General features: G+C 38.2%; 1 protein-coding gene across 4 annotated transcripts in view; it reads left to right on the top strand.

The window, feature by feature from the left end:
* Nucleotides 1-25647, top strand: part of KCNQ1 (potassium voltage-gated channel subfamily Q member 1) — a 333132-nt gene that overhangs the window by 68450 nt on the left and 239035 nt on the right. For 3 of the 4 annotated variants that reach the window (XM_039728428.1, XM_039728427.1, XM_039728425.1), the window contains exons 3-9: nucleotides 9945-10071; nucleotides 11872-11950; nucleotides 12902-12998; nucleotides 13541-13681; nucleotides 20522-20632; nucleotides 23089-23184; nucleotides 25398-25520. In XM_039728428.1, the coding sequence (XP_039584362.1) occupies nucleotides 9945-10071; nucleotides 11872-11950; nucleotides 12902-12998; nucleotides 13541-13681; nucleotides 20522-20632; nucleotides 23089-23184; nucleotides 25398-25520 (774 nt within the window). The remainder of the gene's footprint in view (nucleotides 1-9944; nucleotides 10072-11871; nucleotides 11951-12901; nucleotides 12999-13540; nucleotides 13682-20521; nucleotides 20633-23088; nucleotides 23185-25397; nucleotides 25521-25647) is intronic. The other variant, XM_039728426.1, reaches the window with a different exon arrangement.

Genomic DNA, 25647 nt, shown 5'->3' with positions numbered 1-25647 from the left:
AGTCTGACCTTCATTGCCCAATGATCTATCTCTAAATCATGCTCCCTGTGCCCATTACTTTAAGTTACAATTGTTTTTAACTCTTCAACTACTGCTCTGCTGGGGGGATTCTTCTGCTTGGATGACTTTTGCTTGGTATTATGCAGAGTCTTGAGTTTATTCTTGATGTGTCCAAGGCATTGCTTTTACAAGGTCCCTCCTCTTTCAAAGAGCTTTGGAGTACGGTGTTGCTGAATTTTGCCAAATACCAGCTTGGTGGTTTGTTTGTTTTTGTTTTGTTTTGTTTCCTTAAAAATTCATTCCATATAATGCCCATTAGCTTCCTGAGGTATTTGATGTCTTGAAGCTCAGACCAGCTGCTGCTGAGAAGGCCATGGCTTTTTAAAGAATTTTTTCTTCCAGCAATGAATAGTGCACTTGTCCTTTATTTGTAAAGGGAGCAGAGGAAAGGCGATAGTGAGTGAGTGGAGTTTCACAGAGCTGCAGTTCTCCTTTAGTAACTTTGAATTCTGCAAAGAGCTGCCTCTGCACCATTTGTTTATGTTGGACCCCAAACTGATAGAAACATGAATTCATATAAAAATGTAAGTCTTTGCACATAACGGTAGCTTGGTTAATGGGGTACGCGACTTCAGAGAGATCTGGCTTCTATCTTCATTTTGCAAATGTGCGTTTAGTTTGGTCTCTTTGGAACGCTATCAAAGCTTTGGAGAGAGTTTGCACAGCGCTGGCCATGTGCTTTGGTTGGTATAAATTAAGTTCCCCTCTCGGAATGCTCTGATCCTGATGCGCTGAATGATAGCCACAACTGTTCCGCGCTCGCCGGCTGGAACGCGCGCAGGAAATTGGCACCAGGAGGAAGCTACTTGCCTTCAGCCTGCAAAATGTATTTACCACTTAGCTGAAAATGCTGACTTTGTTGCCTTCAGTTACGTTTATTTTGCATGCCAAATAACTCTCCACTCCTCCTTCACAAATTTTAGAGGCAACTGTAAAATGCTGACTGAATGGGCTGTGTACATATGGCATCTGAGAGGGTTTTTATTAGCTTAAACTAGCACATGTGTTTTCCTGTGAGGAGTATTAAGTGCCTGGACTGCAGGTTTAGTGTGTGACTGTTTTTGCAGCTGTGTGGAAGAGCATGATGTGTATTCCCTGGAGCAGGCTTGGGAGAGGGCTCAAGTATGTTGAGGCAAAAGCAGGTTGTGTTTATGGGAATGTCAAACAGAAATATGGCACTTGAACCCTTATCAGAGCTGAGCCTGATACTGGTAACTGAGTGACTGTCACCCAGGTGTGTGAAAGGATTTTGTTTCAGAACTAGATGTCTTTATACTGGAGATTTGTCCTGCCAGACCAGACAAAAATTGATTTCTTTTTTGCCTTTTTTTTTTTTTTTTTTAAATCTGGAGGAAGTTGAAACCAATGTTAGTCACTTAAGATTTATTTCTTTTTAAACTCTTATTGAAGAGCTTGTTCATTTCTCAGGCCAGAAATCCTAGTTTTGGAGGATGAATTCTGAAAACATGCTACTTCTAGAAGAAGAGGATATAATGAGTGAAAACAGAATTAATGTCCTGCTTTTGGTGACCTCTCAGTCTTCTTACTTATGGAAATTACATCACATCCCAGAAAGAAAAACCAAAAACCACATACAGGAGGGGAGCAAGGGCAGAGCTGAGAATCCCGAAGCAAGGCTAGCACACAGGGCCATTCCATAACTTACTTCTTGGAAGGAGGACTGGGCCTCGGGGAGATGTTTTGCCTTCACAAGAGAGTTAAGAAGTTAGAACTTCATCAGAAAGAACTCCTTTTCTGCATACTCTGTTATCTGCTTTTGCAGGAGCAAGTTGTTGAAATAGGCCATAAATAATTAGCTCATGGGATCTAGATGTGGGGGCCTCGTGATGTCTCTGTGCATATCCAGCTGTACTTCCATCCACAGTGCTTCTTGTCTGGGAGGGTTCATGTGGGTGGCGAGTAGTGGGTTTTCAAAACCACTGGAACAAAAATAGTTTTTATCAATGCTCCTTCTTGTTACTGTTTGAAAATGTGTTGATGCTTCCTGGATGCTCTCACAATATGGCCTCAAACAACAAAAAAAGTACATAATATCTGAAACCACTAGATTTCAAGTGTTGTTGTTATCAAATTTTTATAGCAGGTGACCAGAACTTGACCATTGTGTCTCAAAAATGGCATCTACCCTTACATTCCCTTTTAGCTGTGCAAAGTGGAGCTACTGCAAGTTAAGTTAGATCATGGCCAAATTCTTCCTTTTGTGTGACTCTGCTTAATCTACCCTTACATTCCCTTTTAGCTGTGCAAAGTGGAGCTACTGCAAGTTAAGCTAGGCAGATCATGGCTAAATTCTTCCTTTTGTGTGACTCTGCTTGCAGATAAGAGATGCTGTGCAATATTTATTTTCTCTTAGAATGGAGTAGTGTTGTAAAGTGATAATCTAAGGGTATGAAGGAAATATGCTTTGCTGGGAGTCACAGTGGCTTTTATTGCCCTGTACTTTGTGGCTGGAAGACAACAGGCATACAGTCTTTTCCTGAGGTCACTCAATAAATTCCATGTTGGCTGTGGAGCAAAGGCAAGACTTACGAGCTGCTTGGTGTAGGGCATGGTGGGTATGAAGTAGCTTTTTGAAAAAGGAGTGAGAAAGGTTATTTAATAAAAAAGCATGCAACAAGATACTTGACGGAATGAAAATGCTCAGATCAAGGAAAGTAGCCACTGTGTAAATAGTGTTATTATGACAGTTCTCTGTAACACAGAAATACAGAATTGCTTGGCTTACACTGTTTTTTTTTTTAATAGTCTGTAGCAGTTCTTTCTGCTCATATTAGCATATTGTATATACTAATGAATGAGTTTGCATATTTGTGAACTGTGTTTATGTGTGCTTCATCTGAAGTGTAGGTGAATAGTTCCTTTGAGTTCATTAAGATATAAAATTAAGCATATGCTGCACTGGGTAGATGCCAGAGCATTTTTCAAAGAGAGGGTCCTGAATGAATTCCTTCTAGAGACTTTTATGAAGCCCTGAATAGGTTCATGAAATAAATAGAAAGAAATAGGGATTTTTAATAATTTTTGTATCAGGGTTAGCATGTTGACACTTTCTCTCTCTTGCCAACTACTTTGGGTTTGAAGTCTATTTCTAGAGCATACTTTGTGATGGGGGAGAGCTTCACATGAAAATGAGTTCTGTAAAATAAATGTGCAAGCCCAGCTTAATTCATGTCTACAAATTCCTGGTGGGTATCATCAGCAGCCATGTTCAAAAGCTAGAGACAACTGCATTATGAAGAGACTTGTGCAGGGGTGACGGTGTGGAGAGGCAGCTGCGCTCCGAGCCCGTGCCTTCACGTGCAGAGTTACACCACTGACATCTGGGGCCTTTGGGGCTGGTGGAAAAATTCCAGCTGCCAGCATTTGGGTTTGGCTGAAACCTCTAGTGAGAAGAGAAAGAAAGAAATCCGGCTCTTTTTTTTTAAATTTTTTTTTTAAGGGCTTTTTAAATACACCTGAAGGAGTTAGGTGCCTGACTCCTATTGAAATTCAGTAGGATTTTGTTGCTTGGAGCTTTTGGAAAAATTTCAACCCAAAATTGCAGGCCTGAAGTATTGTTTAATGGTCCCAGTGCTGTTGTTCTGTGCTCTCAGCATCGATTAAGGGAAAATAAAAAAGCTTTGTCACAATCAGCTGCTCTAGCTCTGTCTCTTAGTAAGCATCCCTTTTATTCAGAACATGAACACTAATGGAAACATTATTTCATCTTAATTCAAAACATAATAAGGGAGTTTAATGTTGTCCAGTAACTTGGGATTAATTATGGGCCTCTGAAGGTGGAACTCTAATACTGATATAGTGGTTTTGGTGTTTTGTAGCCCGTTTAATCATTTGGTGCCCAATTTGCTAGATAAAGAATTTTAGCAAATGAAACTAGTCTTTTGAAAGAAAGGAACAACCAAGCGTGTTGTCTTTAAGGATTTTTAGAAAACGTAGCATTATTTGTTTTCCTCTGAAAAGATGTCATTTACAAGGTCTTTGATGGTGAGGAGGTTAAATTGGGGAAAAATCTCTAGTCCTAAATAGTTGTTTTGAGACTTGCTGTTGCTCAGTAAGTGTTTATAATATGAGTAAGTGTTTATATATATTTGTCTTTCTGTTTTTGATCTTTGTACTTCATCAAGTTGGGGTTTTTACTTTACTGAGTCTTTGTGTTCTTGCCTAGGCCATCTGATTTTGCGGTTCTGTGTATCTTAGAAAGCACAGTACCGCTTTCATGAAAAAAATCCTGCCTTTCTCAATAGAACAAAGAGGGGCCTCTCTATACAAAGTGGGTGAGATTAGCAGAAACAGTTGCCTTTGCTGCTGTTAATTTGCATACCCTGCTCGGGGTGTACAGAAGTGCTGTCTGGAGCATTCTGCAAGCCCTGATGTGTCAGGTGAACAGCGTGCTGAGAAGTGGGCTCCAGCTCTCTCGGAATCAGCACACAGCCTGTAGCGTTTGGGTTTGGTGCACTGCCCTTCTGTCAGTGTAAACGCAACAAAGAGGCTCAGAGGGCTGCAGCACCTCTTCTGTGAGCACAAGACCTGGAGCTGGGATTGTTCAGCCTGGAGAAGAGAGAGCTCTGGGAAGACCTTACAGCACCTTCCAGTACCTAAAGGGGGCTACAGGAAACCTGGAGAGGACTTTCTGCAAGAGGATGAGACACGGGGGAATGGCCTTAAACTGAAAGGCACAGGTTTAGATCAGATATTAGGAATAAATTCTTTACTGTCAGGGTAGTGAGGTACTGGAACAGGTTGCCCAGAGAAGCTGTGGATTTGCCATCCCTGGAAGTGTTCAAGGCCAGGCTGGATGGGACTTTGAGCAGCCTGGTCTAGAGGAAAGTTCCCTGCCCATGGCAGTGGGATTGGAGCTGGATGATCTTTAGGGTTCATTCCAACTCAAACTTTTCTAAGAGTCTGTGATTGCTGTTTATGAGAGACATGCTCCTGCTTTTTTTTTTTTTTTGTTTTTGTTTTTTTTCTTTGTTTTGTTTTGTTTTTGTTTTTTTTCTTTGTTTTGTTTTGTTTTTGTTTTTTTTCTTTGTTTTGTTTTGTTTTGTTTTTTTACGTTTGAGGAGTAGAGAGATGCTGTATCCCTGCTTGTTAAGATGCTTAGCCTGTTTGTTGTCCAATCCAGCTCCACATCCCTTGACGGATGGCGAGTGTCCCGTTTGTCACTTTACCTCAGCAGATCTATTGTCCCTTCTCTTGGCTCCTTCAGAGACCTGCTTGTCATGACTTCTGAAAAAAGCTTGTAGCAGTGTCCTTGCTCCTCTATTGCTGCCTGAGACTGTGAGGAGGTTCCACTTCTCTGTAGCAGCAATATTCCATTGCCTTGGCTAAAAAATAGGTTTCAGTGCAAGTAGTGCCACAGGAATCTTATAGCTGAAGTAATGGTTGTTGGCATGCAATCCTGCATAAGCTACATGAGGGATTATTTAATTGTTTAAAGAAATCTGTGGGAACTTTATTATCCTTGAAGCTAGACTTGATAGAATTGTGGGAATAATGTGATTTATCTCTCCTATGAGGGTAATGTAATAGAGCTTGTGATATGGCAGATGTGGGTAAAAATTGTGTTCCCAGTGAAATGTTGAGATGGGAGGAAATTCTTCAGTACAAAAAAATGTGTACTTACAAGTCTTAGAGCTGTCCCCCTCACCAATGCTTCTTGCTTTCCTGTGCCTGTCATCTCTCCTTCCTCTTAGGGCAGACACCTCCATGGGAGATGCAACAAGCTGTATGTAGTCTTCAGTTTTGGGTGTTCCGTAGCTAGTCAGAATAACATAATGGTATGCTTTGCGTCCTTCCTCCTAGAGCATGTGTTTTACCTCCCTTACATTTATGGAGTGCATTGAAGAAGGTCTAGAGTCTGAGTAAAGACAATTTTGTTCATGGTAGATTTCAGATGACCTTATCTAGCCCTCCCACATGAAGTGGTTGCCTGAATGTCTGTGATGCTCCATGACCAGTTATAGTTATGAGGTCTACAGGCAGAGCCTCAGGCAATATATTCTCTATATAAGAATGCATCTATATTCTCAGATGCATTTTTAGCCTCCAGAGACAATTTCTGTATCTGTTAAATAACTGTTGTTGTAGTGTCATTATCAGTTTTTTGTCCTTTTTTTGGTGTTTTTTCCCCCCACCAAGTTAAACATCTTAAAAACATCTTTTAAGCTAACATCATTAAGTTTTAGGGCCCTGTCATTTCTTTTGGAGTTGCTACTGTACTGTATTTCACAATGCAGGTATTGGATGTTTCCCATCAGAGGATTGTAGGTCTTTCAGTCCAGTGGGGATCAAGAAGTAAAGGAAGGGCTTTTCAAAATGCATTTATTAGCGAAATACTCTGGGAAATCTGGAGGTATGAACTGTACTAGCAGATAGCATGATATATTTGTCAGGCAACTGTGTTTTTATTGATCCTGCTTAAGTTCCTTCACTGGGTGGTGAGAGCTGCACTGTAACCAGATGATTAAGTTATGCCATGTTTTACTTGGCTGTGTGGGGTTATGCGACTGAGAAGGCATGAATACCTGGGCTGAACAGGAATGATGGCAGAAGTCAGGGTACCATGTAGAAATAAATAATTAAAGGAAAAAAAGTATTTTCTCTTGAGACAGTACCTGTATGCTCATAGTGTGAATGTACATGATTAGAGGGCTCTTTTACCATGTCAGTTTTCAATCTCGGTGTTGTATTTCTGTTTTCACCTTGTAGAAAGGAGATTACTATTAAGTTAAATTGGGTTGAATGGGTCCTTGCACAGTGTAATAGTTGAGTGCATGTAATTTTAACCAAGAAAACTAACTTCTTGACCGAGCTTTAATACCCATGCTCACTCCTGTTTTTCAGGCAGTTATTTTCTTCTAGTACGTGTAAATTTCATGTTAAGTTAGTAATCAGAAAAGTACAGGGAGTGTTTTAGTAGCTCAGGAGAACATAACTAATGTACTTTTTAAAAATTGTCTAAGAGTTTCTGGCCACTAATATAAGCGCGCACAGACAGAAATTCATCAGCCTCCCCCACCCCCAGGAGACTACTTATTAGATTTATGCAACACAAGATATTAAAAACACTTTTGTCTGTCACAGAGCCACGGGCAGGGGAGGGGGAATTTGCCAGTTGCTAATGGATACCTGGCGTTTTTGTGTATGACCATGAAGAACAGCTTGTGCACTTTCACCCCCGATGTTCCCTGAATAACTTGGGTCTCATTTAGGTCAATAAGCCTTTATCAAAACGTCAGGAGTGAAAAATGTGTCTTGGTGTAAGCCGACTGGTCGCTCCCTCCAGTCAGCGGAGTCTATAGGACAATCAATGTTCCCTGAGCTTGTCTGCGTGTCACGCAAAGGGCTGGGTGACAGTAACCATTGAGTGCGTGTCTGTCGCATTGTCTTTGGCACAGCCCCCATTTGCATACTTGCCGGTGTGCCTGTGAGCCAATGAACCATGGAGGGCTTTAGGAAACATAGGCACACAGCTCCCATGCAAATTCTCTGCCTGGGGAGCGCTCGCTCCTTTAAAGCACAATCCGGGCTTTCTCTTCCTACCTTCCTTTTTTTTTTTCCTTCTTTCGCTTTTAGTAATTGCTTTTGGGTATATCTGAATGGTATTATCTGTGCTATCACACATGGTGTGAAACCATATATCCCTTCCTCAGATGAGCTATTAAGAATGAAAGACAGTTTTTGCTTCCTGTGTGATTGGGATTGCCTTTTCTAAAGGGAATTTCCTCCATGGTAGCGATGAAGGGAAATGTACTAGTCCTCTTAGTACAGTCAATAAACCCTAATAACCAAGTGTAACTCCAATATCCGAGTACTCTTCCTCTGCATAAGGAAGAGCATTTGGATATAGGGTTTATTGACTGGCTCTGTGAAAGGAATACAGTCACCTGATCAGAGAACATTTCCTCTGGTGCTCTAATTTCTGAAACAAATCCACAGGACCTCATGTCAAAAAGAGCTCATAGTTTTCCCATTCAGTTTTGGTTCATAAGTGACATTAGACTCTGGACAAAGGGAGAGTTTCATTGCATTTGAAGCTTCTGACATAAGACACAGGCTTTCCTTAAAGCATCTGGTGCTGCTGCTGTTTCTTTCAACTTCTGATATTTATTATGTCTTTAACTTATTGGAAAATATTTAACAATACTTCAATTTTAAAGTTAAAAAAAAAAAAAGGTGGAGGGTTCTGGTGGATCCTTTCAGAAGGAAGCTCTAGAAGAGATTCTTGACTGGATTGAAGGTCCTGTTTATTACAACCAATGCTCTTGATAGTTCTATTTTATCTTAAAAATCTATCTTGAGTACAAGTGACTGTAAACAATTGTGCTAGCTGGTCTACTGCATCTGACATCTTGCATAGGTTATGAGACATCAAAATTAAGGGAAAGGGCCCTGGCTCATATTCTACCAGCTTGGCTAGAAATGTCACAGACTTGAACTTCAACTCAGGACACTTTCTTGTCCTGAGATAAACAGGTTTTTTGTGCCATCAAGATGTTTTAGAGCTACAAAAATGTTATAGCAGAGTCAACTGGCGTCTAACTTTTCCCCCATTATTTTTACTGTATACAGCCATATTATTTTGCTCAGTATTCAGGGCAATGTCTCATGCATTTTTGAAGGTGATAATGACTCCCATTCGTCTTGACTAAACTAGGGCTGTGTCCTGGCTATTTCAGTCAATTAAGAAAATAATCATAGGTACCATCTTGAGTCCCATTTGCCAGTTTGTTATGCAAAACAGCAGTGAACCCTGCGGACATGTGAGAGGGCTGGATAGAATGTTCAACAGCACATTGTGTTCTCTGCAGTTGCTCTTTATGTGAAATTACACTTTGAAATAAGGAGCTCATTCTCTTAATCTGCACTAACCTGTATAACTGTGACATGTTGAGACTGGTTTCTCAGCTGCACTCTTACTTTATGCCATGTCTTGTGTGTTTTCAGTGACAAGCCACTCTTACCATTTCAATGAGTAGATTCTGTTGTTGGCTCTGACAGAAAAGTGGCCATTTATTAATTGAGTTGGCCAATAAGGGAGCATTGCAGCTCCCTGATACCCAAGGAAACTATGCTGGGTATGCCATGCTTATCTACTCTCTGGAAAGCCCAAGGTTTATCTGCACACTGATGTTCCAAATAGGACCTAACTGTACCTCTGTCCAATTAGCAGGAATATCAGGTGTCTTTGGCATCTGTCACCTTGGAGGCATTTCCAAAGTCATGCCTTAGTATAGGTGAGTAATTTCGAAGTAGCTTGGTGCCAGCAGTGCTGCAGGACTAGGTGTCTGTTTCTACCGAGGTCCCTAACTGCTGACAAGAGGATGGGAAAGCTGTGTTAAAGAGCTCAGTTTGTCTTCAGTGTACCTGGAAACTGATGTATTGGTGATGGATACTAAAAACCTTTTTTCAATCCATGTGACCTTAAAGGAAGACTGAAAAAGTATAAAGAAGGAGGAAGTTAAGCTGATCTGGTAGATGGTACATGAAGCACACCTCAAAATGAAATAAACTAGCAAAATGTTCATCTTCTAAATAGAGACTCTGCTTGTTTGCTTTGGCTCAGTCAGGAAACCTTTTGTTTGAATTAGACCAAGTGAATTCTGCAGAATGGTTTTCAGTTTTAGTATGTGTAGACAAGCCAAATTGCATGCAATCAAAGTATTTCATTTTCCTCCTAAAAATGTCTTTCTCTGCTCTTACAGGGTTTTCCATTTTACATCAGATAATTTTTGATATAGTTGATATATTTGTCACCTTCCTAATTTTACATTTTATTTATTGCTTTCTGGTACATTCTGAAAAGAGATGAAAGACATATATGGAATAGAAAATTAACCCAGTTCCCCATATGTTTCTTTTAGGAAATTGTATTAGTGGTATTCTTTGGAACAGAATATGTGGTTCGGCTATGGTCAGCAGGATGCCGCAGTAAATACGTTGGAATATGGGGAAGGCTTCGTTTTGCTAGGAAGCCTATTTCAATCATTGGTGAGTATGCAAAGCTTGCAAAAGTTGCAAAGTAGTTGTAAACAATGAGTAAAACTTGCCCTAAAGGCTTTTAGAAGTCGAATTTCTGCAGCAGTTGAAGCCAAGTTAGAGTGAGAGCTCTTGTCATTAGTCTGAATGTAGAGCTGAATTTCCTTTCAGGAACTCATGGCACTGTCATTTGAGAACAAATGTAGCTTGGTTTGTTTTTCCAGAAGAGCAGAGTGTTTTCTTTTCAGAAGTGATCTTAAGCTCTGCCAGGAATAAGTCTTGGCTGTAGTCCTGTCTCCTGTGACCTGAGGATCCCAGACACTGTACAAGAGCTGCAAATATATTTTTTTCAAATATACTGAACAGTCTTTTTTTCTCCCCTTAGCAGCCACATGACTTGTTTATTAGGAGTTTATTTTGCCCTCTAATTGAGTTGTGTGTCACATGGTAGAGTGCAATAGATGCACTGTAATTGCTTTGTGTATCAGTCAAATTAAAATATGGTTTTCAGTGATGCATTTGGAGCTGGACACCTCAATTCCCTTGGGATTCAATTGGCTTCCTAAAATGACTTAAGGGTTATTGGAAATTGCATCCAAATATTCCATATATTTCACTAATCATTGGTTTTTTTAGAATGCTTGTCATTAATTTAACAGTTTCACCAAAAGAAACATAATCCAAAATCAATCTGCATTTTCTTCGCCAGCATTGAAAGAACAGTGTAAAGACCCTTCACCTGTACTTAAATACTTGAAATATATATGCACTAAATAAATCAGACATTGGAAGAGGAGTATTTTTATGGAAGAATAGTAATTCTTGTTCCGTGACATTTTCCACTACTTAGAAACATTATATGTTGTTGAGTACAGGACATAGGTTTCCATAAACTATCTGCGGTTTTGCTGAATGTAAATTGCAATATTTTGTACCTGGGTATTTTTATGGTTATAAATTTGATTTAGCTCTTCTGTGCATCCATCCATGTATGTATATATTGTGTGTGAGTGTATACATATATATATATTTAAATATATATATATTTTTTTATATATATGTAAATAGCAACTGCATCTCAGGTGTGACTGCAGCTATAAAAAGATTTTGACTGCATCTTTGCCCTCTGGCCACGATCCATTTCTCTTGAGTGCTAGAGCACTAAGCACTGTGAAACATGATCCAGATTAGTTCAGTTTGGAAAGCAAAATGCAGTTCCACTGTCCCAGATACAGATCGAGAACTATTTAATTCTCCAAAATACAGAGTTCCTTTCCAAACTTTACTAGGCCTGAGGCACACAGATTTAGAGTATAGTACTGACTGACTTAAACTGAATTAGACTCATACCATAATTCCAATTTTCTCTCCCTTTTAGACCTGAACAGATGAAATGATAGCAAGGCAATTTTCTTGTATATGAAATAAACCTCAAAGTCTCTGTCAATTAAAATTCTGTCTAAGCACGGAAGAAAAAATAAGAATTGGAGATGAGAGAATAGATGGAAACTGCTGAAATTCCTCCTGGGTTAAAGCTAATAAGGATTACAGGCTGCTTGATAGATAGCAACTCCTCATTCATCTACAGTATGGCCAGCTTGGACCCATCTCAGCACAACTTTTCCTTGATGTCTCAGGATGGTTTTTTGTTTTACATTCCATAATTGAGATCTCTTGATATATAAACAAAAATATTAAGTAGGAATGACTGTTCAGCTTGTTAAAGTAATATGGTTTTTGGTTCTTGTATTCTTGCAGAAGTATTGCAAGATGCTGCTAATTAATTTTCTTCAATTGACTTTTATTTTCCAGATTTAATTGTAGTTGTTGCTTCCATGATAGTTCTTTGTGTGGGCTCTAACGGTCAAGTCTTTGCAACCTCTGCTATCAGGTAATTAATTATATGCAATAAAAGGAAGCAGTGCTGTCTGAGCAAGGTGGCTTTTCTTCTTTTTAAATTGACTTTCTTTTTTTTAAAAATTGCCTGTTTCAATTCTTGCAGGACAAAATATGTCACTGCCCAGTGTCATGTAATAGAGCAAATGACTGATCATGTATTGGTGATCCTATATAGTGTAGGGAAGATAAAATTTCGTTATAACACTTTTATGGTTAGTGAGGATACAGAAACTCATTCTGCTTCCCCCTTTCCCCAGCTAGGTGGGTTCTACCCAAATCCTGGTTTAGTTTCTTAGTTCAGTTTTATAGCAGCTCTTTGATGCTTCATATCTCTGACATCTTCAAGATGCCTCTTTATGAAATGTCTGCGGTTGTGAATTCCTGATGGACTGAATCCACTTTGTGCTCAGGAAGGTCACATCCCTTGGTTTTCTTGGATGAATGGGTGGCTGTGTGCTTTGCTATTCCCACTAGCTGCAGCCATGCTCCAGGATTGCAGGGATTCCCATAAAAAGAATATTTTAAAATATTATTGGACTGTCTGGTTCAAATTGCCTATGAAATTCCTCAAAGATAAGGAAATCAGATCTTCAGTTAGCTGGTTCCGTATTTTGTTTTCCATCCTGGTGAGCACATCAAATGTGAGTTGATGAATGATTTCCAGAGCATTTACAGTTGGTGTCCAAAATTCCTGAATTCTTGAGTTGTCCCTACTAGCCACGTGTACAAAGATCAGTTCTTCCCTTGGACAGTCTCACCAGACTATCTTCATAACAAGAAGAAAGATCGGTGAGTGGAGTGAAAAGACACAGGCTACTAAGTCTAACATAAAATACTCTGTGTCTCTTAAAATGATCCTTTGGAAGTCAAGAGTTCCTTTTTCCACCCCTGTTCCTTCTCTTGTGTGTTTGGTCTCTTCATTAATTTGAAAATCGTGTTCCAGGGGCATCCGTTTCCTGCAGATTTTACGGATGCTGCACGTTGACCGTCAGGGCGGTACCTGGAGGCTGCTGGGATCAGTGGTGTTCATACACAGACAGGTGAGTTTGGGCACTCTCAGGAATGGCACAGCTGATAAAAGCCAAAGCTTTTATATTAAGAACAGCATGCATTCAGCCCTGCTGCTGCTATCACTTATATTTAGTGTGGAGGCAGGTAGTAATTTATTGTAACCAGAGTGTGGTTGTTCTGTCTTATGTTCACTGCCACTTTGGCAAATTTTGACTTGTAGGTGTACTCAACAACAGAAAATGAGACTTCTGAAAACCAGTCCTAATATTTCCTAAAATATGTATTTAAATTCCAGAGTTGTTTTGAATCTGGCACTGTTTGAAAAAGTTACTCAACTACTTTTTGGTGGCCAGAAGGTTAACGAGTCCTGTGTGACGAGGTTGTTTTGACTCTGTGTTGTCTGTGGATCTCAGTGGATTTTTGTTAATTTGCATAGCCAACACTCAGTTTCAATATTTTTAATTGCTGAAATTGCATTTTTCTCTTCCAGTTATCCTTTATAACCTTTTAGTGTTAGGAAATTTAAGTGTCTCAATGAGATCATAATGCCATTATTTGATTCTCTTTGCAGGAACTGATAACTACACTCTACATTGGATTTCTGGGCCTGATTTTTTCCTCTTATTTTGTGTACCTGGCCGAGAAAGATGCTGTAAATGATTCTGGAGAAACAGAGTTTGGCAGCTATGCAGATGCCCTGTGGTGGGGAGTAGTAAGTATAGCAATTTTACATGTTTAACACTGTCCAATAAGGAGTAAAACTCAAGCAAGCATAGAATAAGAAAAGCACTCTGAAAGAGCTTCTTACTGCTTCAATATGCTTTCTGCTTTTGTAATTCCATGACACTACAAAAATACTACAGAAGGTCAGTCATATTATGTGGTGTTTACAGTGTTATATGATCTAAAGTGATCACATTACATTAAAAAAATATAGAAAGACATGTTCTATTTCTTTATTGTATCTTCCCTACTGGTACTGTGATTATTGCTTGCTACCTTTGTCATGGTAGTGTTCAACTGTCTCAGATGTTAAGAGTCTTGCTAAATCAGGGCTAGGTTTTTGAGAAGGTGGTGGTTTGTTTTCTTTGTCCATCTTTTTGTTGGCTTGGGTTTTTTCCCTTAAAACAGTTATCTGTGTTTTGCAGTTCGACGCGTGACTGCAATTTCCAGTTTATTCAGAATGGACTAATTCTGGAGCAAGAAGTATCTCAGATAGATAGGAAATCCAGGCACAGGACACTTCTAAGGTGGTTGTACTGCTTTGGGAGTCGCTTAGCGTCTTTACACAGCATTTGTCTGTGCTATATTGTAACCATCTTGTTTAGAGATTTCTCAGCTTTTTCTAAGGTGCTGCCACATCTTTGGTGTAGATGTATCTTTAGTTCTGGTAGTAAAGTTCTCCTTTACTGGTATCCTACTGACAGTGTCTCTTTGTTTATTACATGCACTTACTGGTGTGGCAGCTCTATTCTGGGATTGTATTTTCATAAACATTTTAATTGTGTTGCTTCTGTTAGTAACTATTCAGTTCTCACATGATATACAAATACTAGGCTGGCAATTTTGTTCTGGGATTTCCCATCTGTAATTGTTCTCATTACTGTTTCCTGTTGCAGTTCAAAGAAAAGTACTTTTTAAAAGCTATTTTTCCGTGTCATTAGCATTCAAGCAATGACTTTTTAAATCTGCTTTAATTCTATTAGCTTAATCAAACCAACTGTCATCAGTAAGTGCTGCAGATCTTTGAAATGCAGAGATAACATACTTGCACTTTCAAAATGTGCTGATCTAGAGCTTTTTCTTTGCTGCTTTTTAAATAGGCATTGTTTCCCTTTTTTTTGGTTAAAAATAATACTAACTAGTAAATCTTCTGTATAGGAGTGAAAGGACTAACACCACCATTTTAATAATAAAATATATATACATATTTAAGAGTATATATTAAGAAATATTTTTAATAAACCTCTGCATGTGTGTGCTTATATAGTCTTCTCTTTTCAAACCATCACTTGCTGTTTCAGGAAGGAAAGAGCCATTGGTGAGCAAATCTACTGCAGGTCTGCTGGTCCTGAAATGCATATGTAGCCCTTTTTGAATACAACAGGTTTTGTTTTGTTGTATTGTTTTGCTGCTGTGATCTGCTGTAGAATTCTTTCTTCTTGCTGTCTGCCATGGTTAAATACAGGCTTTCTCAGGACCAGAAGACTTACTGTGTAGCACAAGAAAGTGGCTTTCTGTCAAGTAGCTTTTTTCAATGCTTCCATGTCATTATGGCATTTTTATTTTCCACTAAATTGGTCAGATGACTCAGTAATTAACAGTGGCAGATGTAGCTGCATTTAAAAGCACATGCTGTCATTGGCGTTGCCATTAAAAACTGAGTATGTGAAAGACCAGATTGGCTTACTGAAAATACAGTCAAACCTCCCATAGAAGCAACACGATCTGTCAGGATATTGAAATATTCTCCTTTCAGGGAATTATTGTTCCATTAATAGGCGTGCCAGTTATTTTGCCTTGGTAATTACAATAAACTTATTTAATCAATACATTTAATTATGATAATATTTTTTCCTCTATTATAGCTTCTATTGTGTCGTAGCCTGGCGCATGAAGTGTGAAACAGCATTCAATGAACACATAATGTAATTTCTTTAATATTAAAAGTAGAATTAGGTCTCCTTGCTCTAACACATTTCCACTAACTGCTAAGAAGATTTAGCAGAACAAAACTGAGATGGATTCAGGTCCATCTATTTCTGACTTCTTGATAGTGTAATAATTTTCATTCTTTCTGCTAGGGAAAAAAACCCCATAAAGTTAGGACAGAGAAGTTAGCCCACAGAAATTGTGGCTGCCCCATCCCTGGAAGTGTTTAAGGCCAGGTTGGATGGGGCTCTGAGCAATGTGGTCTAGTGAAAGGTGTCCCTGCCCATGGCAGGGGGTTGGAATTCAGTGGTCTTTAAGGTTTCTTCCAACCATTCTATGATTCGAAGAATAGCTGGGAAGTCACAAGGATTCTTCCTAATAAAGGTCTCAAACTGATAAAAAGAACCTCCTCAAGTGATAGATCTTGAAAGCAAGTTTTTAGATTGTTTAAACAACACAAATTCTGGTCAGTGAAAACCTGACCCTGCTGAAGAGGATAATTCACAGCTCCTGTCTCAGCCACCATCATGAATAAGTGATCTCTCTTCTCTGAAAGTGCACTTACCTGACATAGTAGAGAATGCTTCAAAAAGTCCTTGACAGTGTTTTCACACCCCTTATCTCACTCTCCAGCACCGTGCTTTTTTGTTATCTCAGTCTGTGTGTGCACTGCTAAACAAATCCTTTGGGCAGCAGTAACAGAATATGTAATATTGCTGAAGTAAACCATATGAAAGGTCTGTGCTACCACAACTAAACTGCATCTGGAGTTGGGTACTTTCATATTGCTGTGCTTTGCTGCCTGTAGGCACACCCCTAGGGTGCATAACTTGTAATTAAATGTTCTTCATTGTCATTGTTGTTATTTATAAGTCTGTATTGCTTTTCCATTTTCATATGTAAATTGGCCTCCTGGGCTTTATTTGAATTTCCTTGAGAACTCTGGGCTGTAGCAGTTTGCCATGCCAGTTATGGACTTCTTGAAGAAACCTAAGGTTATCTTATGGCATAAAGAGTTGTCTGTATTATTGCTGCTTATGAATGCAGTGCAAGCTGTATAAATTCTGCCACTGGCAGGATATCTGTACATCCTTCAAAAACAGGGTTGGTGTTAGCAAGAAAAATAAATGCAGTGTGGTGCATCTTTCAGTTCTCCAGTGCCAGTATTCAAAATTAGTCTGCATATATTGTCTGTCATGTCCAGACCGACAGTTTTAAAGACCTTATATAGATTCAAGACCAATGAACCAGGAAAATATTAAAAATAAAATTTAAAAACCAGACACTTAAAAAAATTAGGATGAATATTCTCATTTAATCTGTCAGAGATTCCTTCAGAAAGCATTACCTGCTCAATGTCTCTGGGGGTTTTGTGGGTCTTAGTGTTTGTTTGTGGGTTTTTGTTTTGTTGTTGTTGTTTTTTCTCCCCCTCCCTCTCTCCTTCAGCACTTCAATCCCATCTTAGAGCAACTGAGAGGAGCTCTGCTTTTGATATCCACTGAATAAACACACAATTTCCAGCCTTCACTTTGGGACAAACATGCCTCAGAAAAACTGTGCTAACCGTCTCTTTGATCGTGAACACTATTTCCAAAAGCAGTTATTGAATATACCCACACATGGGTATTTCTCTGTGCCTTTTCCTTTGAATTAAAGCAAGCAGTTTTCTGCAAATTACAGCTTTGCTTGAGGATTTCTTGTTCCTTTCATTATTACAATATAGAAGATAGGCTTTTTTACTAAAGACAAAATTCAACAAAGAATTTACAAGTTTGCTTACTCCTAAGCATACACAAAACAATGTCCTGTTTAGTAAAGTCCATGAGTATTTGCTAAATGTAAATTGAAAATCAAAGTTCAGGGAAAATTTGCTGAAAAGTTAAAGGAAATTTCACTCAAATCTGCACATGCATAAAACTTCTACTAAATTAAAAGTAATTTGGCTTAATTTATAAAATATTTGGACATAAAAATTAAAAAATAGCTTCATGAAAAGTGATCTCATGGATCTTGTATTATGCAGAAGCCCTTTCCCCCTCTTCTCTATTAAAAAGGCTGTAGAGAACAAACTGCACACTGACTTCAATGTTTGACAGAAGGGATCATGTCATTTTTAGTTTCTGTGTGGTTTACAAGTCAATTGTGCCAGCTATACACTTGTGACGTCCTTTTTTTTAAAAAAAAAATCTGATTTTGGGGATTATGTGTTTGGATTTTTTGTGGGTGAGTTGTTTAGTTCAGGAATTGTTGGAGCAGGGAGATGAAGATGATGAAAGATGAAGATATTTTTAAATGCTTTTTGCAATTCATCCCTTCCTTTTGCAGCTGCCTTCTCATCTCTGAGCTTTAACTCCATGGTGGTTCCAACTGCATTTTGTTCTCATGCAGTGAACTCTTACGGGGTAGATGTGAACAAACCTTTTAAGATTGTTACTTGCAAAGCACATATGTAGATAGTGTTACATCTAGAGATTCTTGCATTTTAGAGGTGTTTTCTATCCAGATTTTCCCAGGTACACAGCAAGGATTTAATAGACAGAACATCCTTACTTAACTGATTTGTTTCCTGTGCTCACTTTAGCCTGGTATAGCCTAAAATAAAATACTTTCCCTACTCAGTGCTGATGAAAATTACTATTTCTTCTTTCTGGGTGGGTTTTTTCTTCATATTCCCCCCTTCAGACTTTTGATTCATATGTAATAGGAACAACATTACTCTTAATGCCTAAATCTGGGGTGATATTCATCAGATCAAAGTTCTAAAATAGTCAGTGGATGAATATGATTTTGTTCCTAATTAAAGCAATTGTTTTACAGACTTTTCAATGAAATTCAATGTGTGAGCTCTTGTATTAATTTAATTTCATTATGCTAACATGCTTACTATGCTAGAGTAGAAGTTGAGTCAGTATTTCCATTATAATATCCTCTTTTACAACTGTAAAATTAGTATTGTGCTCTTTAGGGAGTTTTAATCCAGCTGTAAAACATGACTTAGGGCAGAAACTTGGCATGTAATATTTCAACAGCATATATTTTGGGAGAAAAAAGAAAATGCAATTTCAGAATACAATGCATTTGTAGATGGTTTAGAGTTATGAGGGCAGAGGAAAAAGTTAACTTCAGACTTTGATTTGCAGCCCAATTTCCAAAATGTTTAAAAAAAAAATTCTCCTACTTCCATCACAGGAAATACTTTTTTTTTTTTGTGTTACTGATGAATCATATAAACCAATTCAGAAGGAAGGGACAGGGATGTGGTGGGAAAGGGGAGACAAATACCTAGATGTGTATGAATTCTTCTTCAGTTATACTTCAATCAGCTCAGGAGCACCTATTTCTTTTCCCATTTTTAGTTAATGTGTGTATTTCAGCATGATTTTAAAGCTGTAATACAAAATAGTTGATAACATTTTTCTCTTACAAGGATTTATAATTTTTTTTCAAAAACAGAAGCATAAACCACTATTTTCTCTCAATCTTCTCTGTAAAAAGGCATTGGAGACCATAACTTTCCCCATCATTATATTTCCTTTTTTTATTCCATATTTTTGAAAGTGTAATTGTAATTAGCTTTTAGGATTTTTTTTTCAAGCCACCCTCCTATGTTGGTAAGGAGATAACATCACACTTCCATCCCTTATCAAGTCCTGAATTAAGGTAGAATTTTAATAGCAATTTCAGGAATACAGGCAAAGGTGCTTGGGTAGTTAACTAACCCTTACAATGCTTCTGTGGGGTATGAAACAGTTTTGGAAGAAGGCCATGTTTTAAAAACTTGTATTAAAAATTAATACTTGGATGTTTTGAGTGTCAGCGACCGGCAAGAAACTTGCAATGAGCATCAGCACCTCAAGCTGCCCCTTCTGTTTGTGTTTGATTTGCACACAGGTGGGCAAGTTCAGGACAAAGTGAGGATGGCCTGTGTTTGTGTGACTGTGGGACCAACATCTGAGTCCCCCCCTGAGCCCACAGGGTCAGAAGAAAGTCTGACCAGCCAACAATTGGGCTGTGTCTCAGCTGCTTGAGGGCTCCATGTGGTTTGCCATGCTCTGATTTGGTTAGCCTGCCTCGAAGTCACAGATAAAAATATCTCTAATTTACAAATTCAGAAATAGCTGGTGACATAGGTGAATTTAAATTGGTCTCAGATGCCAGATGTATCCTTCTGCTTCAAACAAATATGTTCTTTCCCTGAGCTCATGCAAATGATGACTTTTTAAGCCTTGTTATGCTACATCACTGTGGTGGTAATCTTTACTTCAGGGTTCGAAAGGCAAACTCAACAGATGTTTCCTGCATGCATGCTTTAATTTATCTGTTCCTGCTCTCAGTGTTTTATATGGATTGGTGATTCATTAGACTGTTTTCAGGGTCTTTACTACATGGGAAATGTTCAGCCTCTCTTGCTATTTATACCAGTGTTATCTCTAGAGTGTCTCATGCCTGGCTGCATTGCAGTGCCTGGTTGCAGTTTGTGTGTGCTCTTTCCGTGCAGTGTTCTCAGCAAACATCTCCAGCCCATCAACCACATCGCCAGCTCAAACTGCTGGCAGCCTTTCCCTAAGGAAAGTGTGTGACATGGATAGGCAACCCGTATCTCAGGAACTTCCAGTTGCCTCAGCCATGAATACTTAAATTGATTGGTTTTACTTTGCAAGATTTTAAACGTGTGTTTTGTTGTAATTCAGTTTCCTGTATGTCTTTCCATTCAGTATTAGGTGGGGAAGCAAACCTGGAGGGAAGATTTAACCTTCATTAGTGTCACACGGGCTGGCAGCGGGAGAGTTAGGAATGCAGCTAATGCTCCTTTGAAACAAATAAAAAAGGGAGAGAGAGCAACAAGCCCAAAGCACCTTGTTAGTACTTGCTGTAATGCCCTCTTTATTTCTCTTTTCAGGTGACTGTTACAACTATTGGCTATGGAGATAAAGTGCCACAGACCTGGATAGGAAAGACAATTGCATCCTGTTTTTCAGTGTTTGCCATCTCATTTTTTGCACTGCCTGCGGTAGGTTATCGTGTACTTTTGTGACAATTTGATTCATTAGTTATCAGAGGGAACTTCTGTTATTGATTCTTTAAACTTTCGTTTAACCTGGTTTTGTGTAAGCTTCTATATTGTAGCTGAAATTTATGTAGCTTGTAAAAAAAAAGAGCTTCTAGAAGTAGCTAAATAAAAATGCAGTGTTTTTTGTATGCAGCACTAGATTTGAGAAGGATTTGTATTTGAGGAAGAAATGTTTAATTCCATGTAATTTTCCCAGCCTATCTCAGAAGTGTAAAGAGAATTATTTCCAATTACTTCTTAGTGATGACTTAGTGATGTTTTGGTTTTTTAAAGGCATTCACTCATAGTTTGCTCAACTGATTAAGTCCAAGGTGACCTGGAGAATTCTCATGTGCATTCTACATCTAGAAAAGCTTCCAAAAATATGTCACTGGCAGAAGGACAGCAATCAGCAGCCAGAGACACCGATGGAGCTCTTCACAAAATTATTCATGTTCTTGGCAAAAGAGCTGTTTTCCAAAGTGACCTAGAACTGACCTTTTAAAGCTGTTATGGCACTTTGTTTGCACTGAAAACAGGTTCCTGAGTGCTTTCAAACAAGAAACCCTTGAGTACTAAGGGTAAATTCAAAATCAGCAAAACTTGGATTGCAGTTTGAAAAACCAAATATTCAGTGCCAGGTGTAGCTAAGAGTATGTTTTCCACAAATTTAGCAATACTCCTGACTTGTGCTGTTAAAATGTTTGTGCCACCTGAAGCATTCTGTTTACATGTTTATTTTTTCAGTTCAGGGACACAAGCAGTGGTGTTAGCAGATGTTTGTGTAGTTCTAATGAAGAAGTGGTGGGGATGGTACAGAATAGATAATACTTTTATGCCAGTACCACAAAAGTTCTTCACAGCATGAAATAGTAGCTACCAAAACTCCAGTGACCTTTTAAAATTAATTGCCTAATAATATTAAAGGTAATAATCTTTTACAGAGAAGAATAATTAAGTTTTTTTTATTCTCCAGCCTCAGTTTGCCTTTAGAGCATATGCTTCCCCCCCTCCACATTCTAATCTCTTCCACTTTTATTTTAGAAAAGAAATCAGATAAGTGAAATGATCGGTATGGAAAATGCCAAAACCTACTTTTTTGACTGAGGAGTGTTGGTGGTGGGGTATTTTATTTGGGTTTTGTTTTGGTTGGTTAGTTTTTTAAAATTGGTCTAAAATGCCTCAAAAATGTTTTATAAATGATTGTGTAGCAACCATGCCTTCACAGCCATGTTTTATGTTTACCTGTCAGATTTCCCTCGTCTTTGTTGAAGTAGAACAACACCAATCACCCCTTTATTAGTGGGATTTTCCTCACTGTGTGAAGTTGTTTCTGTGGGTTGGCCCAAGGGGGAATTCGGGGTTTGAAGCTCTATTGCAGGCTTTCTTGTTGGTGTTTTAAGTAAGAGGATCTGGCTGAGATCACAGTCAAAAGTGATTGTAGTGGCTAAATGCAGCTGGTGTTGGTTCTGGATCTGGCAATGATCCCTCACTTCCCAAATATGTGGTGTTTGAGCATCATCATCTCTTTGATCTTTACTAAATGAACAGAATAGGAAGGGCATTTCATGTTCCCTTCAAAATATTTAATGATTAATACAGTTCTTAGAGGTTGAGCCAAGATCCCTGGCTGCTCTGATGCATTCTAAATGTAGAAAAAGTATTGTGCTTTCCTTGAGTAGGTGTAATCATGTAAGTTGATTTATAAAGGATTTCATTTTTACCTGTTAGTAAAACTTGTCTTAAATATGCATATACCTGTGCAAATGACCACATAAATGGCTTTGCTCTTTACTCAAATTTGGATTTCATATCTATACTACATTTGGAGTCTAGTTTGGGTTTCACACCATCCAGTGCCATTAGTCTTTGTTCCTAAGAGTGAATTAGGTGGCTTTGTGTTCAACTCAGTTGACCACTTTGAAATATGTCTTTTTCTCTTCTTTATTCTTTTTCCTCACATGGATATATATGGATATATGGACATAGAAATTACCATACCACAGTTAAAAGGTCTAGTGGCTTACATCATGCCCTGCCAAAGCTTTATTTCTCATAAAAATGTAGTTAAGCCCATCAGGTTGGTTTTTTTCCCCTATTCCCCTACGCAAGCCGTTGTGAGACTTTTAGAGGGTATGAAATGTCATTTCTGTTTCCTTTTTTGGGTCTGAGTCCAGCAGGCTTTGCATCAGGGCATGATAGCATTCACAGTTGGCCTCAGCAAGTAATAACCGAGACTAAAAATTTCACTGTATTAAGTCATTTCCTCTAAATAATTAGTTGGGTTTTATGATGCTGAATAGAAGTTTATTAACACAACATAATCTGGCATTTTTATGTGTGGCTCTTTCCCTCCACTCTTACCAAAAAAAAAAAAAAAAATTAAAAAAAAATTATTATTTTTTTTCTTTCCACAGGGAATTCTCGGTTCAGGCTTTGCCCTAAAGGTACAACAAAAACAAAGACAGAAGCATTTCAACCGTCAGATTCCAGCTGCTGCCTCACTCATACAGGTACTGAGTTCTTGCATATGGCATACTGTCATTTCTTTCCATTTATAGTAGGTTTTTTGTTATAGTGGTGTTTTTTTCCCCCAAGCCGTTGGCAATTTTTCCCTCCCTGATTCCCATTAAAAACTATACAGAAGTTACAGATGCAAGCTTTGGAAATCCAGTATTTAATGTAAACTAATGAGCAGAAAAATGCACTCCCAAATCAGTGTAAACCATTTAATTCAGTTGGTTAAAATCAAAACTGAAAGTTATCCTGTAATTATTAAACAATTTACCTGCGGAAAGTGTTGCAAAATGTTATGGTTATAGTAATGAAAAAACAAAGAGGAAGCTTCATGTGGAATTGTGGTTTTAAAAAATACATTGTTGCTTGTAAAGACAAATGTCAAATAGGCTTCATTTGGTACAGCTAAATTCTTAAAAATTTCAAGTTTAGGAGAAATATATCAGAATCTTAAATAGGAAAATGTTGTTTGGACTTTTCAGCTCTAGAATAAGGGGCTGGAAACCACTGGGATTCTTTAAAATCAGTCTTTTCATGTAGAATAACTGACAGGAAAATATTTATTCTCCTGTTATAAGTGCAATTGCAGTTCAGTATCAGTATGGTAAAAGAGATTTTATCCTTTACTTCATTGGAGCCAGCATTGCACCCTGGAGGAGTATTGACATGGTTTCATTCTAGGTTTTTCCAGCTTTTCCTCCCTCTACTCAGTACCTGCACATAGCTTTAGAAGCACAAAGATCAAATTTAAAAGGAAACTCGATGTACACCATATCATTTTTTCATTCTCATATGACTTATTTCTCTAGCTTCATGAGTGAATGTGGGTTTCCAGGTCAGGATCTTTATGGAAACAGTAGCTAACTGTAAAGTTTATGCTTGAAACGAAACAGTCCCAGAGTTAATGTGAAAGAGGCCGTGGTTATAGCCAGAGATTAGCTAAAAATCTTGAGACTCGTATGGTATGGTTGTGTAAGGAATGGATTTTTTTAATGTTCCTGCTGATTCTTTTGGGAAATGAACACCAAATTATTGGGAAGCCTGGGGCTGCTTGTCCAGGATGTTGTGCTTGACTCTATCAGAAATGTTAAGGAGGAGTAGAGGATAGACAATGAGTTCTGGTGTACCAGTTCTCAATAGCTGTAATTATGATTTATTAATAGTCTCAGTCTTCTGAATGCCCAATTCAGTAACTGCTCTACAAATGACTTTAAAAAGATATTTACAAAATAGGTACAAGATGAGAGAACAGCCCAGATGAGTCATTTTCTTTCCTTGTATTCCTCCTGGTTTCTTCTAGAGATCATTTGTTTCTGCCACTCTTCTGTTAATCATGGAGGGATTTATATGGTGATATAAGTGCTTTACTTTCCAACTGTTGTTTGTTTAGCTCTCTCATTCTGCCTTGTTTGTTTCTTTCATCTAGGGTTTTCTGACCTTCCCTGCTTTAGATTGTTTGTGTATAAGTGTGTCCTTTCTTCATGTAGTAAGTGAGGATCTGCCTTTTTAATTTGGAGACTCATTATTAATTAATTCTGGTATTTACACAGTTAAGAGAGAATGCAGTAGTGTTTTCTTGTTGGTCTTGTTTCCTAGCCCTGCTTTTCCTCCTTTTTGCCTTAGAACATTGGACTTTAATCATTGGTGGTTGGCAAGAGGGAGGTCTGGGTTTGGGTTTTGGCTCTTGGTTAACTACTGGTACTGTTCTGCTGTGGCCACAGTTGCATTTCTTCATATGAGTATAGCCCTACTGACCACATCACAATTCCTTTTTTTATTTTTTTTTTGGTCATATTTTTGTGAGGTATGATAGAACAATTTTTGTCTTTTTCTGAGTAGGAGTCTGTAACATAGGATGCAATTGGTAAAATGCCTAAAGTCAGGGAGAAAATTGAGGCAGAACATAAAATTTGGACCCTTTTTTGAGTTCAGTCTAGAGCTCTCTCATTACTTGTTTGTTGCTACTGAGAATAAAAGTTGCACTTGAAAAGACTCATCTTTCTGTGTGGTTTCCCAGTTCTAACTATGTGGTTTCTATTTACTAAATAAGAGTTCTAAACCATGCTGGGTTTGTTTCCAGAGGGCAAATTCAAGAATATCATTAAATAAAGAATGATTGACATGCTACTTGGAAGTTACTGTGTTGTACAGTGAGCTACTGATCTCATTGATTAATTAATTATTCTGTTGCTTAAAACATTTGTTCCAGACTGCATGGAGATGCTATGCTGCAGAAAACCCAGACTCTTCTACATGGAAAATATACATTCGAAAACCTGCCAGGAATTATCATTTGCTCTCACCCAGTCCAAAACCAAAGAAATCGGTGATGGTATCAATAACTAATGTTTCATATTGTAGTAATCTGAAAATTTTAAATCAGATTGAGTTTTTCTACTCTCTAGAGATTATTTGTTCTGCTTGTTTTACAGATTATTACTTGGTTTTGAATTTTGATT

Source organism: Passer montanus, unplaced genomic scaffold, assembly GCF_014805655.1.
Source record: "Passer montanus isolate IOZ18808 unplaced genomic scaffold, ASM1480565v1 scaffold65, whole genome shotgun sequence".
NCBI lineage: Eukaryota > Metazoa > Chordata > Aves > Passeriformes > Passeridae > Passer > Passer montanus.
This window is presented reverse-complemented; position numbering and strand designations above follow the sequence as displayed.